This window comes from Ipomoea nil, unplaced genomic scaffold (assembly GCF_001879475.1).
Source record: "Ipomoea nil cultivar Tokyo-kokei standard unplaced genomic scaffold, Asagao_1.1 scaffold2846, whole genome shotgun sequence".
NCBI lineage: Eukaryota > Viridiplantae > Streptophyta > Magnoliopsida > Solanales > Convolvulaceae > Ipomoea > Ipomoea nil.
The window spans coordinates 325,674-342,836 of NW_017619274.1; the positions used below are offsets into that span (position 1 = coordinate 325,674).

A 17,163-nucleotide genomic window follows, 5' to 3' on the forward strand; every position below is an offset into this window, starting at 1 on the left:
CGTCCCCTCTCCAACAGATCTCCAACAGAACCACCGATTTCATAGTACACGAGGGTACCGATCACACACACGGCAACACATGCCACCCAAGAATCACGTGAACCTTACACAAAGGTCACAACTCCATAATCACGTCACGGCCACCACGAGGACCGCTGCCGTACCTTGGTGATTAAGGCCCCATAAACCGAAATCGTGCAATCCAGGTACAGCCACACACCCATCACACCTCAACAAGAATCAATCAACGGATCACAACGAAGATATGAAACATACTCAATCAAGGAGTGGGTCACAGCCCGGCAACAACAACGATGCATAACACAAGTTATCATCAACCAATCGGAAGGTACAAACAACACACACGCTAGCGTGTAGACACCGAACTAGCATGCTCATCAAACGGATAAACCAAAGGTAGTTCCGAGGAACACTCAAGACACATCACGGTTCAACGAAACAAAATGTTGAACACTTAGCACGATTCAAGACACCAAAGTCCTACATGGATACCAACCATATAGTTCTAGACATACGAAACATCAAGAAGACACTCAAATAGTTCCACAAAAGAACGGGAAGTCAAAAGACCAATACCGAGTCAAAAGAATCACGGGGAACAAATCCCCAAACATCACCACACACGTACCCGCGGGTAGGCCTCTACCCGCGGTTCCGCCCGCGGGTATAGGATGCCCGAGATTTGTACCCCGCGGGTGGGCGACGGGTTGGACGCCTACCCGCCGTTCCGCCCACGGGTACAGCCCTGTACCACAACAAATCCCTTCGGGGATTTTCATCTCCAAACACAAATTCAAGTCCAAAACATGCCAAATCTCACCCAATACAACAAAATGACTTGAATCATAGGAAATGCCAAGCAATGGCACAAAAGAACCCTAAACACAAGCTCTAGATATGCATTTTCACAAAATGCATAAACACTCACATTTCATAGCAAAACACAAGTAGAATCCAAGAAATCACATATAGGTAAGCAAAATAGATTTTGTAGAGCATGGGTTACCTCTTGTAGACTAAAAGACTTCACTTTACACCTCAACAAGCTCCTCACAAGGCTCACTTTCCAAACCCACTTCAAGAACAAACCAAAAGATCATAAAGATCCTACCTTTAAGAAAAAAACACCTAAGATGGAACCAAAAACACAAGATAGACTTAGATCTTACCCTCCTAGATGCCAAATAGGTGAAAGGTTGAATCTTGGAAGCAACTCTTGAAGTCTTGGCAAGGTCTCAACTTAGCTTGGAGGAAAAGCTACTCACCTTTCTAGAGAGAAGGTAGAGCTAAATTTTAGAAAGTGTAAGGGGTAGAATGAAGATGTCTAACTAGGTTAAGTTACAATACTAACACTAGGTGAAAGGTCAAGAATGTCCTTATTAACATTAGAAAGTGTAAGGAACAAGGGAACTCCCTTCAAAGCTCAAGGTACAACTTGGCTTTGGAGTTGACTAGTCAAATACTAGTCCTCAAGTATTAAATTTCAGGATTTTAGGAATTAATTCCTCAATTGAAATACGATTAATTACTCAATTAATCCATGAATCGAATTTGGATTTTTGAGGTGTCACAGCTTCCACCATATTATTTAACACCAGAAATCATCATTCATATGGAAATGCCTAAAAATTGGGACTCAACCGTCAACAATCAACATACATAAACACACAGTCAGTACTCTCAGTAGGCTTCTACCATACATTTACAACTTACAATCATATTTCAGGGTCCTCTAACCATAAACTTACAAACATATATCAAAATTTATAAAAATTCATCACGCATATGAAAAGCGCCAAAAATTAGGGTTCATTTACAAATTATGGTTCATGCAACATCATAGACATTTCACAAATTTTGCATAATACTATAATAGAATCAATACATCAGGAACCCTGATAGAATAGACTAACAGCACGAACATATCAAAAAAAAAAAAGAATCAGATTTACTTGTTTTCTCAAATTTTCCCTCTAAGAGCTAGGGCTTCAAATATCAACAAGATAACACCTCACTTGGCTTCGGGCTTCTATTGGTGAATAACAACAGTTCAGAACTGCAACAACCAACAACGACGTCTTTGCGAGGCAGGGCTTCCACCAAACCAGAGACCACAACAGCAACAACGACGTCGAAGACTCGAAGGGGACTACGGGAGGGACAGAGTGTATATAGAGTTACAAACTAGAGAGTAGAGAGAACTCTCGAAGTGAGAAGTCGAAAACTCATAGAGGATTAGAGGAAGAGACGAAGAGTAGAGAGAACTCAAAGTCTTATAGAGAAGGAGAGAAACGAGGGGAGAAAGGAGCTACTGTGCAAAGACTGCAAATGAGAAACTCTAGCCTTCGTATAATATATATACATATCTCAAACGACGTCATTATACATACCCTATCCGAACTAATTCAAGTCAAGATAATAGGCGAAGCGGTTCAAATTTCCAAACTCAGGTCGAATACCCCATCCGTGTGGCGATTCTATGTTCGGGTCAAACAGATTTCTCGGATGGAACGGGTTATGCACAGACCTATGATAATGCATATCAAATCACATATACGGAGTACAATTTTATAAATGCTAATCAAACGAGTTATAGGTACATATAACATTTTTCAATACTAAATATTTAATTCAAATTTAATAAACATTATATTTATAGACTTTTAATTCAATCTTAAATACAAAGCTGGAGTTGATATTTCCGGGCTCTGCCTTCAAACCTTTATTTTTATGTACTAATAGTTTTGTTCTCTTAACAACAGATGTCGCATGTTAGATACTTAGATGTAACTAAACTTATACCCTTTGGCAGCATGGCTTTGTGCCGCAACATTTGGTTCCCTGGACTGACAAATGGATTACATTCCCCTCAATGTGCTTCTGAGCTATACCACATCTTGACTGCAATGTCCATGCACCATATAACCTTTGTCCAGCTTCTTGACCAAAACCATTACTACTAAGATCCAACTGTTGCAGATGTTTTGCCATTTTGATAGCCGTCGAAAGCTCTTCAATCAACTCCCACTCTGAGTTCGAAGGATCCTGAGTAGTTGTCCCGGTGCGCTTGTAAATTGGAGCAGAGGTAGCAGCACCACCCTCATCTTCACTGTCAGCAACTTCAAGCTGACTATAATCCATGTTCATTGTGCATATCTCTTTCTCAGAAGCTTCGACCATGTGATGTATAGGTGGCTCAGATTGTGATTTCAAGCGATTGGGATATGTATGGATTTCACCAAAATGTGCATTTTCAGCAAGATTGAGCTCTTCCAAATGGCAGTTTTCTGATAGCCCTTTAAGTATCCTGAGTATGTTAACAAGCCCAAGTTGGCATTTGCACAGTATCAAAACTCTTAAGCAGCATTGAGGATTGCTAAGCAATGATGCCAATTCATTACCACCCTGTATGCAGGAGTCTCTTAGATTTTCAACCATAAAAACAGAGCAATTAACAACTTTAAATCCCAATTTCTCACAGAATACATACATTGATATAGATGAAATTGGCATGCTCAATGTGCTTATAATGTGACACCTTTATGAAAATGTGTTTTGTACACATTGTGCTTAACTCTAACATTACACCTTAATGTACCTAAATAAAATTTCTAATACCAAATGATTAAAATATTTGTAAAATCACTTTTAGTGTCAATTATCACAGAAGAATGTTGAACACAAATAACTGTTATCCAGTGCGTGCACTGATATGCATGCAATTCACTTTTACTTCAAAGCCACCATCTGAGAAGACCATAGAAGTTCTCATTCTCAGAGAATGGTTATTGGCTAACACAAAGGCCAATATACAAAAAGAGGGTAAAATGTTACCTCTTCCATTAAGGGATTTCCTCCAAGATTCAGCTCAAGAATATAACTTATGAGAGAAACTTCAATATTGAATCTTGCAATGTAGACAGAAGTTAATCCACAAGATGAGAGGTCAAGTTTCCCTGTTTCTCGAGTCTTCTCCGAGAATGATTCAAGAATCTTGAGTGCCCCATCCTGCAGAAACAATTATAGTTGTAGCAGAGTAAAAAGAAATTGCAAACAATCCAGGGTCACTTGTTGAAGAAGGTACTTTTCCACACAATGGCACAACAAAGTAGTTAATTCACTCACATTTCCAATATTTGTACTTCCAAGTATCAAGTCTGACAAGCTAGTATTCTTAACAAGCTCACAGAGCTTATCCACCACAGGTTTGCTCAACTTTACTCCACTCAAATTAAGTTCTTGAAAACTACAAATAAGCAGAATAAAAATTTCCACATGTCAATAGCAATAATTAGCCCTTTACATGCATTAAAATGGGACTCAATTAATCAATAGATTTTTTTAAAATATTACTTGTTCAAATTAGCAAGCTTAGCCAAGACATTAATCATCGCATTTCCAGACACTGGATGGTTGTATCCTGTTCACTTGAAAATTAAAAGAATATCACATGCAATAAACAGCAATAAATTGAAAGAGAAATTTGTTTAGATTAAAAAATTTAATGAAAAAAAAAAAAAAAAAAAAAAAAAAAAAAAAAAAAAACTTTAGCTAATCGCAGGTACCTAAATAAAGATGCGTGAGTGCAGATCCTGAATCCAGTGAATCAGCAACCTTTTGAACTGTTCTTGATGTGATGGAACATTGTTCTATGTTTAAACTATAAAGAGCTAAAGGGAAAAAAAATGTAAGACTCATAGATATCTAAACACAAATATTTATTCTCACTCAGTACTCAATTCAGCATTTGGATAAAACACAAGTGTGAAGCAGAGTATCAATCACACCAACAAAATATAAATAATAAATTCTCTTCAATTTCAGACTGTTTTAACTTTCAAATGCAAGGAGAGAGACTTTTAAACCTTTGCACTTTTGCAAGATGGTTGAAAGGTAACATGCACATGCATCAGTCAAACGATTCCTGGAGATATTAAGCACTTCCAGCCGACTATAGAGTACATGACACTCGCATATCTGGAGATTAAGAGAACAAAATGGTTATAATTTAGCAAGGAATTGGGGCATCCTGGAAATCAAACAAATCAGTTCCTCCAAGGCATAGCAACTTGATGTTCCCTGAAGTTGCAGTCTACTCACATCTTAGATGACAACACTGTACTAACATTGTCACACACTAACACATGGACAAAGCACCACTTAAAAGTGATAAGGAAGCCAGTGCTGCCCTTAATACCAAAATTACAAAAAAAAATTTCTTTAACCCACCCTCTCAGGTACTGAAAACTTTCACTGAAATGAAAGAGAACCATGCTTAAAACTTGCCTAACTACAGTAGCTATACAATCCCCATATTCCCTGAATTACCCCACCATACTAAGGGGGCATTTGGTTCGAACATGGGAATGGGAATCAAATACTTGATAATTGGAATGGGTTTTGGTAAAGGTATTTTGCATGCTTAGTAGTAGACTGGAATTGGAATCATTACCAATATTATTGGTTGGATATGTATAATATATATAATCCTATAAGTGGAATAAAGGGTTTTAAAATAAAATTTAAAAAAAAAAACAAAAAAAAAACAAAAAAAAAAAAAAAAAAAAAAAAACAAATCAAGGCAATTGATCCTAATATTCTAACATAAAAAACACAGAAAAAATCCAAAGCATTGTGGTAAAAACACACGGGAGTGAGGCGGCGGCAATGAAGTGAGGAGGGGATAAGATTGGATAATGGGAATGATACCTTAGGGTGTGTTTGGTTCGCACATGGGAATCGGAATCGGAATGGGTATCAAATACTTGGTAATGGTAATGGGTTTTAGTGAAAGTATTTTGCATGTTTGGTAGTAGGGTGGAATGAGATGATTATCAATAATGCTGTTTAGTTATGTATGACCCAATAATAGGAATAAAGGTTTTAAAAATACAAGAACAAAAAATCAAGACAATTGATTCTAAATATAAAGATATCCAAAACACCAATATGAACAAAAAAATAAAAATAAAAACAAAAATCTAAAAGCACTAATCAAAGGGGATGAGAAGGAATAAGGGAATGAAAGGGGATGATACCCTTATTTTATTTGGGTATGGGTTTTTCAATTAAGGGGATATTTGAAACCCATAGTAATGTTCTAAAAACCTATCAACCAAACAATACCAATCACTTTGATACCCATTCCTTAGAGCTAAACCTGTCAACCAAACACACCCTTAATTAGGTAATTAGGTAATGTGTTTTTTTAATTAATGGGGTATTCAAATCCTATACCTGTGTTTTTAAAAGTTGTCAACCAAACAATATGTATGACTTTTATTCCAATTCCTTGTGTAAAAACCCATGAACCAAACACAGCCTAAGTTGACACAGGAAATTACCTTCAGACTCTAAAAAACCTGATTGTGCAGCCTACCATAGGTAATCACCCTTACTAGATTTTCACTCGGTTTAGATTAAAACAGACCACCCGCACAATGGCATCCCAACAGTGTTATGTTGCAAATGTAGAGAGCAAAAAGATCTACTAGCCTAAGCTACACAATTGAATAAAACACAGGAAAACCAGCCTCACCCTCACACAAGGCACAATGGCACTTTAAATACAAGTGAACAGTGGACAAACCCTAACTGCTTGGCAACTTACGAAAGTGAGAACCAAACACTTAGGCATGATCTAGACACAACCATCAAGATCAAAAACCAACTCAATCAAAAAGGTGAAGTCAACAGAAAACCCAAAAAAGCACACCAACTACCTAGGCATGCTGCAGACATGCCCAGAACCACCTAGGGTGTGCAATGTGCATGCTCAGAAACTGCTCCAACATTGCATGCCCAGCACATGCCTCGGTTCACACTGGTTGTGCCACAGTTTCAGCACCCTGTAGATGAATCTCAGGCCAACTCCACACCCTCTCAGCACAAAGGTGAAGTCAACAGCAAATCCTAAGGATCTAACACTTGTCCACAGTACAACATCCTACAGTATGCTACCACTTCTCTCCCTTTCAGCCTTTCTCTTGCAGAGTTAAGTTACTATATTCCTTCCCCATGTATTCTAACAATCATGAACACAAATAATTACTGCCCTTCATTTTCAAACATTTTCCAATGCACCTGACTTCCTTGTGACAAATCCAGTCCTCGGATTCAAAGTGACACCTTAATTGAAATATTGAACAATTCATTAATATAAAAGACAAACAAGGAGTTCAAACCTGAAATAAAGCAGTTGGACCAAATCGATTGCAATGCAAATCCAAGGCCAGACCACCATAACTTTGATGTGATGAGGTAAATACTTTTTTAAGCTTCTCCATTGTTCCATTGCCTATAAAATTGATACAAACATTTGACCAAATGAAAAAGATGATTGTTTTTTTTTTGGTATATAAAATTTTTAGATAATCTAACTAAACCTTAAGAGCAAAAGAAGGGATATATCTTGCTCTAATGTCAAACGAGAGCAATTATTAATTATCACTACTCATTACCTAACAAATTGTGCGAAAGGTCTAAAGAAGCAACTGTCTGGTGCTTATTTAAAGCATTCACTAACGGCGCCACTGATATATCTTGCAATTCACAGCCAGATACACCTATCTCATCCTCTGACACCTGATAAAAGAGGAACACCAAAAATGCAATTAGAACATAGTTTCTCCAAGCAAGTTTCTTGCATCACATAATTGAAAGTTCGTCAAAAGATTACTTCTTTTATTGATATACAATAATATACACAAATTCACTCACCTCTTGATTATACAATTTCTTGAGAACTTTCATGTTGGGTGACTCAGATAACTCCTTACAGCAATCAGTATAAAGTTCCACCAAAGGCTTAGGTACCCAAGCTGCTCATAATACAGTTAGACCCCTATGAGAATATGAAGCATCTTTGCAGAAAACAATCATAGAATATGCAAAAATGAGCAGATATTTGTGTGTAAAATGAAACTACCATCCTCAACTGAAAAGTCAAAACCAGCCCACATTTCTTCGCTTCATAGGTATGCTACATTGATTAGCTGCCTAAAATAGATTGATTTAGGCCTCACTTTCATCAATGATCAATGTGTTTTGCTATAAATTAGATTCAGAACTATCATCTACCTGTTTATAATATAACATATAAGGCTCATGTAATGGTGTTAGAGGAATAGGGTGTTAGTTGAGAGCATCTCTCTTAGCCTTAGGTTTAGGTGTTTGAAATCTATGGCTAGGATTAGCTCTTGTCTTGTATAAATAGTTCTACACTTTCTTGTACATCTACACAAAACATATAGAAATATACGAGTTCAATTCATTGTTTAACATGGTATCAGAGCGAGATTGAGATGACGGGGTAGTGGGCGTTGATCGGAAAGGGGAGGCAACGCCGCCGGGAGAGGCGGAGCAGCCACCGGAGTCCTCACGCACCGCCACGCGCCGTCGCAATCCTAGGGTTCCGACGCCACGCGCCGGCGCGTGCACACTGTTCCGGCACCTTCTCCGATCGAGGCTGGTACCGGCGGGCTCGTCACTCTGAGCCCAAGAGTTCTGGGGTGGTGGTGGAGGCGCGTGAGGTCGTTTTGGTGAGCCCATTTCGTCAAGCAACACAGGCAGCAGAGGTTGCCGGAGAGAAGCTTCCAAGATCTATCGTGCTCGCCGGGAAGGAACAGAGGTCACCGGAGGGAGCTGCGCGTCAGGGGGGTACTGCTGCTGTTGTAGTGGAAGGCCTCATGAAAATGGGCGTCAATCCTGTCATGGTCACTGGCGATAACTGGAGAACAGCTCGAGTTGTTGCGAAAGAGGTTGGTATTCATGATGTTAGAGCAGAAGTGATGCCAGCAAGAAAAGCAGATGTAATCCGCTCATTCCAGAAGGAAGGAAGTGTGGTCGCAATGTTGGTCGAGAGAGATGGAGGGAAACCAGCGAGAGAGAGACAGCCGAGAGAGAGCTGGGTGATCTGAGGTCCACGAAGCTGGGTGGTCTCATGGCTACAAATAAAATGGCATGGAGGTCTAGTTGATGAATGCTTCTAGAAATTGATTGGAAGCATAATGTGTGGTTAGGCAGTAGATTCTTTTGTTTATCGTATTAATAAGTCTTGAGCTTTGCGTTTGGTTTATCGTAGTTTGTCGCTTTAAGTTAATTTGGTGCGGGAGCAATTCTAGGGTCTGAGTTGAGTCAAGTGCAGCTTGTTCAGTGTGCATAAACAGGGGTGCTACAAGAGTGGGCAGCACAGGTGCCAGGAGTGGGGCGGACCTGGCATATGTCGCGAGGGAGGCCGACGGCTGAAGAATGATTCAGAGTGAATCGGTTTACGTGCATGCACCAGGGAAACGCTGTGGTGTTAGGCAGCCTTGATAAGGGTGCATGGTGAGAGGGACAGGTGCACTGTGGTCTAGCAGCGCTAATGGTTTGTGGAGTGAGAGGCAGGTACGCTGTGGTGTTAGGCAACGGTGATAAGGGTGTGGGGTGTGAGAGGCAAGTGCGGCGTTGTGGTGATTGGCCTAGCTTTTGTTGGCTCCGTAGAAGCGCTGTTGGTGCGACAAGGTGCGTTGTGGACTGGTTTGGCACAAGTGCACAACGTGGTTCGAAGGTTGTTCGAGTGGTTCAAGACTTGGGCGTTAGCCTTGGAAGTTATGAGTCTAGGTGTGTGGAGTCCTATGGTTCATGTGATACATATGTAACAAGTTGGATGCTCCAACTTGAGGGGGAGTATTAGAGGAATAGGGTGTTAGTTGAGAGCATCTATCTTAGCCTTAGGTTTAAGTGTTTGAAATCTATGGCTAGGTTTAGCTCTTGTCTTGTATAAATAGCTCTACACTTCCTTGTACATCTACACAGAACATATAGAAATATACAAGTTCAGTTCATTGTTTAACAGCTTTAATGTCATCTCAAAAGGAAAAAAGGATTATCAGATGGAAATATCAAGTGGAACAGAAAAAGGTAATCTTCCTCAGGCTTGGCCGCTTGGGCTTCTACAAGGCAACTAAGCATACTCTGCCTATTAATTCAATGCTAGTGCAGGAATACATGTAGATACTGCATAATAGTTATCTTACCTTCACATTTCAAGACTTCCAAACAATGCATTTTCAACATAATTTTCTTTAGCATCCTTATAGACCCTTTTTCAGATTAATATTGATTGATTGCTAAAAATTACGGAGTAATAGTCAAAAAATTCACACAAGGCACTAAGTTGCCAAAATTATCAATTAGGATGGTTAAATAATTAAAGACAGATAATGACAGAAAATATTAGAAAGGAAAAGGAAATAAAAAGATTGATGAGGATGAGAAAGATTATTACCACCAAGTGAAACTTCAATGCAGCTTTTTCTGTTGATGTGATCATCTAGAATATCAATTGCCTCAAAGGATTCCAGAACCCTCCCTTCATATTTCACATGTTGAATAACTGGAACTAGGCCTGATGAGGCAATTCAATGTGGATTAGTAGTAATTAAGCTTTTCAATGTTTAATGATAAACTTCAGTGAATTATAATGGAGTGAGACTATGAGGGAGGATGCACTTGTATTGCTATTTCCTCTTTTTATTGCTTTTTTTTAAAATACAACATAAACTAGCTTCATTTCTCTTTTAGAAGTGGATGAAGGCAGGTTCAAAACTTCACAGCATTTTTTTTCTTTTCCGATAAGTAACAGCATTTTCCGACATAACAAACAGTTAAATAACTCTATGCAACATAGAACAGATGCATAAACTAAGATGCCTAGACAGTTGAAAAGAATCACTTTGCATTTTATTAGAAAGGGTAACTATTGTACTACCTACAAGGCTGTAATTGGAATTGTCAAATCAGCACTAATGTAGATATAGTTAGGACACAATATTCATTTGTCAATACCTAGAATAGGAAATAAACAAACTTAACTGATTCCATAACTGGGAACTTATGGCCTACCTTTTGATCTCTTCTCAGCAGGCAGTTGTAAGTAGTACATACATGCCACTTCAATCTTCATCTGTTCTATGCTGAGATCAGAGCCAACAATACACGAGTCTTGTTCTATATGGATATAGTCTTCACCAATTTTAACAATAATATGCTTCTGCAATTAGGTTAGCAAATCAAGGAAAATTTAGTAAATATCTGAGGCAGCAATTGAATTAGTTAAATTCTTCAAGTAAACAAAGCATGAATTTATAGAGCCTTTTTACAAATAATTTGACAAACTTGTAGGATTTACTGGACCTTGAAATGAAAATCCTTTAATTACAGTAACATGACAACAAATGGAAAGTGTAAATTTCATTTCTTTACAAAATAAATCCTGATGTGGCATATATAATGGGATAACATCTCTAATGAATTTCTGCACCACATATGCATAACATAGTCAGTTTACCACAGATACAATGTTTCAGAAACATGATAATTAGGTCCATATATATATATATATATATATATATATATATATATATATATATATATATATATATATATATATATATATATATATATATATATATATATATATCAAGAAGAGACCATGCAAGGGCCTGGACCACATAAATGCAAAGTGAAACCAAACCACATATATTTCAATGCTCATGTAATTTCAATAATTGTGCAAGTTGATTTAGATAAAGATCATGGAAAGCAATTGTTGGCATTTTTTAATTGCACTTACACAATGCTCATCACCACAAACATTACTAGCATGTAGTATGTTGCCATTGGCACTAAAATTGGAATTTTCAACAGCTCTGTGTGGACTTGAAAATCTGATATCTTTTTTATCCTTTGGATCTAATCTTGAAGTTCTGGATTTTTCAGAACAGGTGCTTTCTTCAAAGTTGATAGCTGTACAAGCACTGATTTTACATTTTGAGGCTACTGGTGAGGCATCCTGACACAGGAGAGGTAGAGAGAGAGAAGAGAAAAAGCAATGCTCAGTAGCCACTAGTACAAGTAAATAATGCCTACAAATTATGGTTAAGTATGTTACCACTTGGACCTCATGAGTGTGATTACACTGCTTTTTCCCAATTTTAACTGCATAATACCAAAATATTGTGTCAATGTTCCATTGAAGTGATACAAGCAGGCCAACAAAAAAGATGGCGACCAACTTACAATCATCTGATGTTGCAACATCTTCAACAGCAAACTTGTGGAACATATCATGGGAGGAAAAAGCCTGATTATCTTCAGCACCTCGATTGACAATCCCTCCAGAGCAACGAACCTCATCATTTTCATCTTCATCATCAGAAAGAATAATGCGGGTACGTTTACGACTGATTGTCTCAGTCTGACTACTACTTGATTTGGATAAGCTTCTAGGTGAACATTCAGGTGGCTTGGTACGGGCTACACTAGTAGTTTTCAGCTTAGCAAGCTTTTTATTAGGATCAAGCAATGATGTCAAGGGTAAATATTCACATGAATGATCAGCAGTGGCATGAAATTCTGATTTTTTATCACCAAATTCACTTTTTGTTGGTGAAAAACTCATATCTGACTCACCATCAGGTGACTGGTCAGCCTCGGTTTCAGTTTCAGAACACAAGTCCCCTGCAAGATCTGGCACTCCAAGATCTTTGCTTTGTGACTGCTTTAATTTGTCAATTGACAACTGTAGCCTCCTGCATGTGAACATCTTTATCATAATGTAGAGTCGTAGACAACTCCATATTTGTTTGAAGAATGCAAATAACTGAATTATGACTACAAGAATGGCTAACATGAAATATCAGGGAAAAAAACAAGCATTGAATGCTTAATATTGTTAAGAAAGACATGCTAATGAAAGAAATGTTAGAGCTATTGTTAATGAGAGCAGAATGCATAAAAAGAATTCATATAGCTAATCTGAACCTGGCTTCTTCAACATTATCAAATCTGATCATTTGGCTATAGTGCATGTTTTCTAGAGCAGCCAACTGAGTAGTAGGCTTGTTTGCTTTAACAGAAATACTGGAACAAAAAAAAAAAAAAAAAAAAAAAGGGTAATGTTATGAGCAGAGAGCCAAGTGTTAAGAGGATCTTGTACATAAAGTAGTAAACTAGAAAGTAAATACATCACAGCTTGATTAGAATAATTTCAGCAGTAACTGTCTTAAATGTGGAGTTATTGAACAGCTACACCTAGAGCATCCACATCAGTATAGTTTTTGGGAGGGTTTTTTCAGAGCAAAATAGGAAGGAGAGTGAAGAGGGAGAAGGGGGCGGGGGGCAACTGACAAAAAAAGTATACATGCCCACTGGGGGCACAACTGGAAGTTTTTTTTTTGCGGGCCCCACAAAAAACTTATCACTCATCAAAGACCCCAAATCTTCTCTCTCCTATTTCTCTCACCTCCACCTATGTCTATGTCCCACAAAAAAACTCCTAAAAATCTACTGATGGAGATGCCCTAAGGATGTAAACCTTGACATTGCATATCAACCAAATTGGAACATGAAACAAACAAGCAAGTATACTCGCCTATAACCCTCTTTGTAAGCAGCCAAAGCAGATGCCCAGTCACCTTTAGAATCAAAAGTATTTCCAATGCTGATTTTTGCCAGTGCTTGTCCCTGAAACCACTACCAGTTATAACTAAGATATTCTGAAATTCTGAGGCACACTTTATATAGTTAAAGTTCAAACTACACTCAGGAAGTGAAAGAGCTTTTGGATCCCCACCTCTATTATTCATTTAGAAATTTTACACAGAAATGCCAAAAGTTCAGCTCATATTATTTGTCATCAAAAAATTAAGTGTAGAGGTTCAGATAACACAAAGCTACCTCCAGGTTGCCAATTAACTTGTATTTTTCCAAGCTCTTTGTGTACCATTTCAGAGCCTTATCAAACTTCCGGAGCTTATGATATGACTCTCCAATGGCAAGAAACGAATCACCCAACTTCACTGTGTCATACAGCTGGCTTGCTATTTTCTTTTTTTTCTTGGCATATGCATGATACTAAGCACAATAATTCAAACATCAAGTTAATTAAATAACTTTAACAGATTAATTAAATGAAAAAGTCAACAATAAAATAAATAGTCATTTTTGGGTAGAAAATTAGTGTTATAATTTAGATGATTTACACCTTTTTCATATTTTGATGACATAGACCATCAACCCTAACACATCTGACAAAACAACTAAAAAAACAATTGAGGTACTTCTCATTAAGTAGCTCAAAAAAGGGGGGGAAATACATTTGCAAACAAAGACTCAGTTTGGTTTATATGTGTGAATTTTGTATTGGAATCAACAAAAAATGACTTAGTGGAAAAAAAATTCTCATTCATGTAAAGGGTAAGGAAGGCAAGGAAATCCTTTTTTGAATAGACTTCTTATAGCATTACATAGCTGATTTTTTTATTTGAAAAGCAAATCAAAAACTTTATTTAAAAAAAAAAAAAAACATAAAGAAAATAAAATGCTAAAGTAACCATACTTTCATCCAAGCAAAGATAATGCTGGCTTTCTCAATGAGATGATCAAGAGATGAATATTGTTGCAGTAAGCACTTTCTCTCACCATCTGTCCCTCTCGTCATTTCCATTTTCCTTGCTATCTTCTTTAGAACCTGTTCTTCTTTTTCCATTTCAGCCCTTACCTTGAGTGCTTCCCTTACTGTTTGCATGTTTTGATTTATTTGATCAATCAGAGCATCCTCATCTTCCATTGACTTAGCTAATTGAAGAGCCCTGCTGTAACAAGTCATAGCCTCATCATACCTTTGAACCCTGTAATGCAGCTCGCCAAGATTTATATATCCCTTAGCCTCCCCTTGGCAGTGTCCAATTTTGTTACAGATTAGAATATCCTTATTAATATGCTCTCTTGCTTTGTCCCATTTCCTTAGTTCTGTGTAAACATTTCCAAGGTTATGGTGGAGCCTACTTCGCCCATCATCATTCTCACTCAACTCTTCCTCATCACAGATCTCTAGTCCCTTCAAAAGAAATTTTTTGGCTTCCTCCAAGTTATCAATATCCATTTCAAGCATTCCTAGGTTATTATGTGCATCAATGTACTCCTTTAGAAATGAAAACCTTTCAGATAACTGACTGTGCTTCAGTGTTTGAGCAAGTTCCATTGCCAACTTGAAATACTTCTTAGCATTTTTCAGCGAGCAATGGTCATCATCGGACTTTAAGAACATTTCATGGTATGTTCTCCCTAGTTGAGTAGTTGCCCTTTGTTGTTCAATAAGATTATTTTCATCCTTAGCAAGATCTAAATGTTTTTTCTGCCAACAGATATAGAAAAAAGACTTTTTAACATCTGAAAAATTGAAAGCTACGGAGTATTAAATTTAGCTGCAATTACAGTTGATGTGAAGTCAAGAACCAATATTACTTTAAGAATCTGATGCCCCTTCAATAACCAAGATAGTAAACACCAAATCCAAAAGAACAAATACAAGCAGAGAAAAGTATAACTAAACGCATAACAATCCAGGCCCTAAACTACTGCTGGTCCATATTTACGCTCTAAGCACACAGCCACACAGGCCGGCGGATCACTTTCCGGAGATAAGGATGGAAGAACAAATTAAAATGAAATTATAAGTATATATATACCTGATAAACCAATGCGTGTTCGTAATCCTGAAGGCGGAGATAGACTTCACCGAGCGACTGACATGAAGGGAGCAGTTGCTTCTCTGGCAAGTACTTAATAGAGATGTCATAGTCGATGCGAAGCCACCTTAGTGCCTTGATGTACTCTCCTCGGTTCTTGAGGATGTCGCCTATCACATTCGCCCACCTTGCCTCCTCCTGGCGGTTGCCCTCCGCTTTGGCGTGCTGGTACGCCCTCTTCGCCGCGACCAACTGCTGATTACCATCGCCCTTTCCCATCAGATTGAAGATCAAACACGTCTTCTAGTTAGGGAGATTTTAATGAAAATTGAGTTTTAGGGTTTGATTTCCAGGGTTTCTCTTTATCTGTGCTTTGGTTATGGCGGGTTTAAACCCAACTGAGTCCTTTCCGATTCAAAATTAAGGATACCAAACTCCCGCCAAATTTGTTACTTGGAATTCTTTTTTCCTCCTTCTCGGTTACTCTACCATTTTTTTATTCCACCGTGAAAAGCACACCCTAAATTTTAGAGAAAAAAATGTCAAATCGCCCCTAAACCAACTGAATAGAGCAATTGGGCCTTATAAGTAAAAAAAAAAAAAAAAAAAAAAAAAAAAAAAAAAAAGCTCCGATTAACTCTCCTAAATCAATAAAAATCATCAAGTTCATTTGTTCCTATTCCAACCGATAAATGCTTACTTATCATCCACGTGGATTAAATCTGCACATTATATATCCTAACTGGAATTTCTACTTTTATATATATACTAATACTAATTTTTTTACGCGTATTGCGCGATTGGGATAATGCCCAATTGTTTTTTTTTTTTAATAAGTACTTTAAAGTATATCAAAGCAAGATTATATTGGAATTGTTCATATATAGATAATTGAATGTTAAATTTGAGTATTTAAATAGACAATTCTAAATTTACAAATGCAAGATAATATAATCAAGATTGATTATAATTGTCAATAAAATAATTGTATAGATATGGTTGAAACCAAATTCTGGACATAAGGGAGAGCAAATAAAAATTAGGGCATAAAATATTAAATATATACTAATATTGAAGAGCTAACTGCTAATTGCTAAACAAGAATATTGCGAGATAGTTTTTCACTTCAATTTGTTGTGTGATTTGAATACTCTTTTTGTCAATAAATCACCCAAATAGTTAATATGATTGGCTTAATTATTATTTTTTATTTTTTAAAAAACAATTATTATTATTATTATTATTATTATTATTGTTGTTGTTGTTGTTATTATTGTTATTATTATTATTATTATTATTATAATTATTATTATTATTATTATTATTATTATTATTATTATTATTATACACTTAGATAATTTAAATGTTAATCTAAACAGCTAATTTTTTCAAATATTTTTTTTACCAATCGTTGATATAATTCGCTGGTCAAATTCACTAATATAATCCGCTAACGCTAACCGCTAACTATTAATTGTTAAACAAGGACATTGCGAGGTAATTCTCACATCAATTTGTTGTGTGATTTGAATACTCTCTTTGTCAACAAATCCCTCAAGTAGTTAATATGATTGGCTTTATTAATTATATTTTTTAAATTTTTTCATGGTATTAATAAAATACTTGG

General features: G+C 37.0%; 1 protein-coding gene across 2 annotated transcripts; it reads right to left on the reverse strand.

Annotated features, from left to right (window-relative positions):
- Positions 1–2,551: 2,551 nt before the first annotated feature.
- LOC109160425 (protein TONSOKU) lies at positions 2,552–15,927 on the reverse strand. 2 transcript variants are annotated; one of them, XM_019308725.1, is made up of 20 exons: positions 15,537–15,815; positions 14,405–15,202; positions 13,744–13,920; positions 13,439–13,530; positions 12,829–12,927; positions 12,085–12,596; positions 11,957–12,003; positions 11,639–11,857; positions 10,909–11,056; positions 10,292–10,411; positions 7,741–7,841; positions 7,482–7,605; positions 7,206–7,318; positions 4,887–4,998; positions 4,587–4,691; positions 4,375–4,441; positions 4,147–4,267; positions 3,856–4,029; positions 2,756–3,426; positions 2,552–2,636 (listed from the first exon to the last, which is right to left on the reverse strand). In XM_019308725.1, the coding sequence occupies exons 1-19, from the start codon at positions 15,813–15,815 to the stop codon at positions 2,818–2,820; spliced, it is 4,017 nt and encodes a 1,338-aa protein (XP_019164270.1). In that variant the 3' UTR covers positions 2,552–2,636; positions 2,756–2,817. The 2 variants fall into 2 exon arrangements, with proteins under 2 accessions (XP_019164270.1, XP_019164271.1); XM_019308726.1 differs by lacking the exon at positions 2,552–2,636 and having other exon boundaries at positions 2,667–3,426; positions 15,537–15,927.
- Positions 15,928–17,163: the final 1,236 nt, after the last annotated feature.

Bases quoted from the DNA above. Each gene is read 5' to 3' on its own strand.
- LOC109160425 (XM_019308725.1), bottom strand. From the start codon at position 15,815: ATGGGAAAGGGCGATGGTAATCAGCAGTTGGTCGCGGCGAAGAGGGCG. The intron at 13,531-13,743 runs GTAGCTTTGTGT...TAGTGGTTTCAG, and splicing joins AGTTAATTGGCAACCTGGAG to GGACAAGCACTGGCAAAAAT. The intron at 4,692-4,886 runs GTTTAAAAGTCT...TTTTCCCTTTAG, and splicing joins CATCTTGCAAAAGTGCAAAG to CTCTTTATAGTTTAAACATA.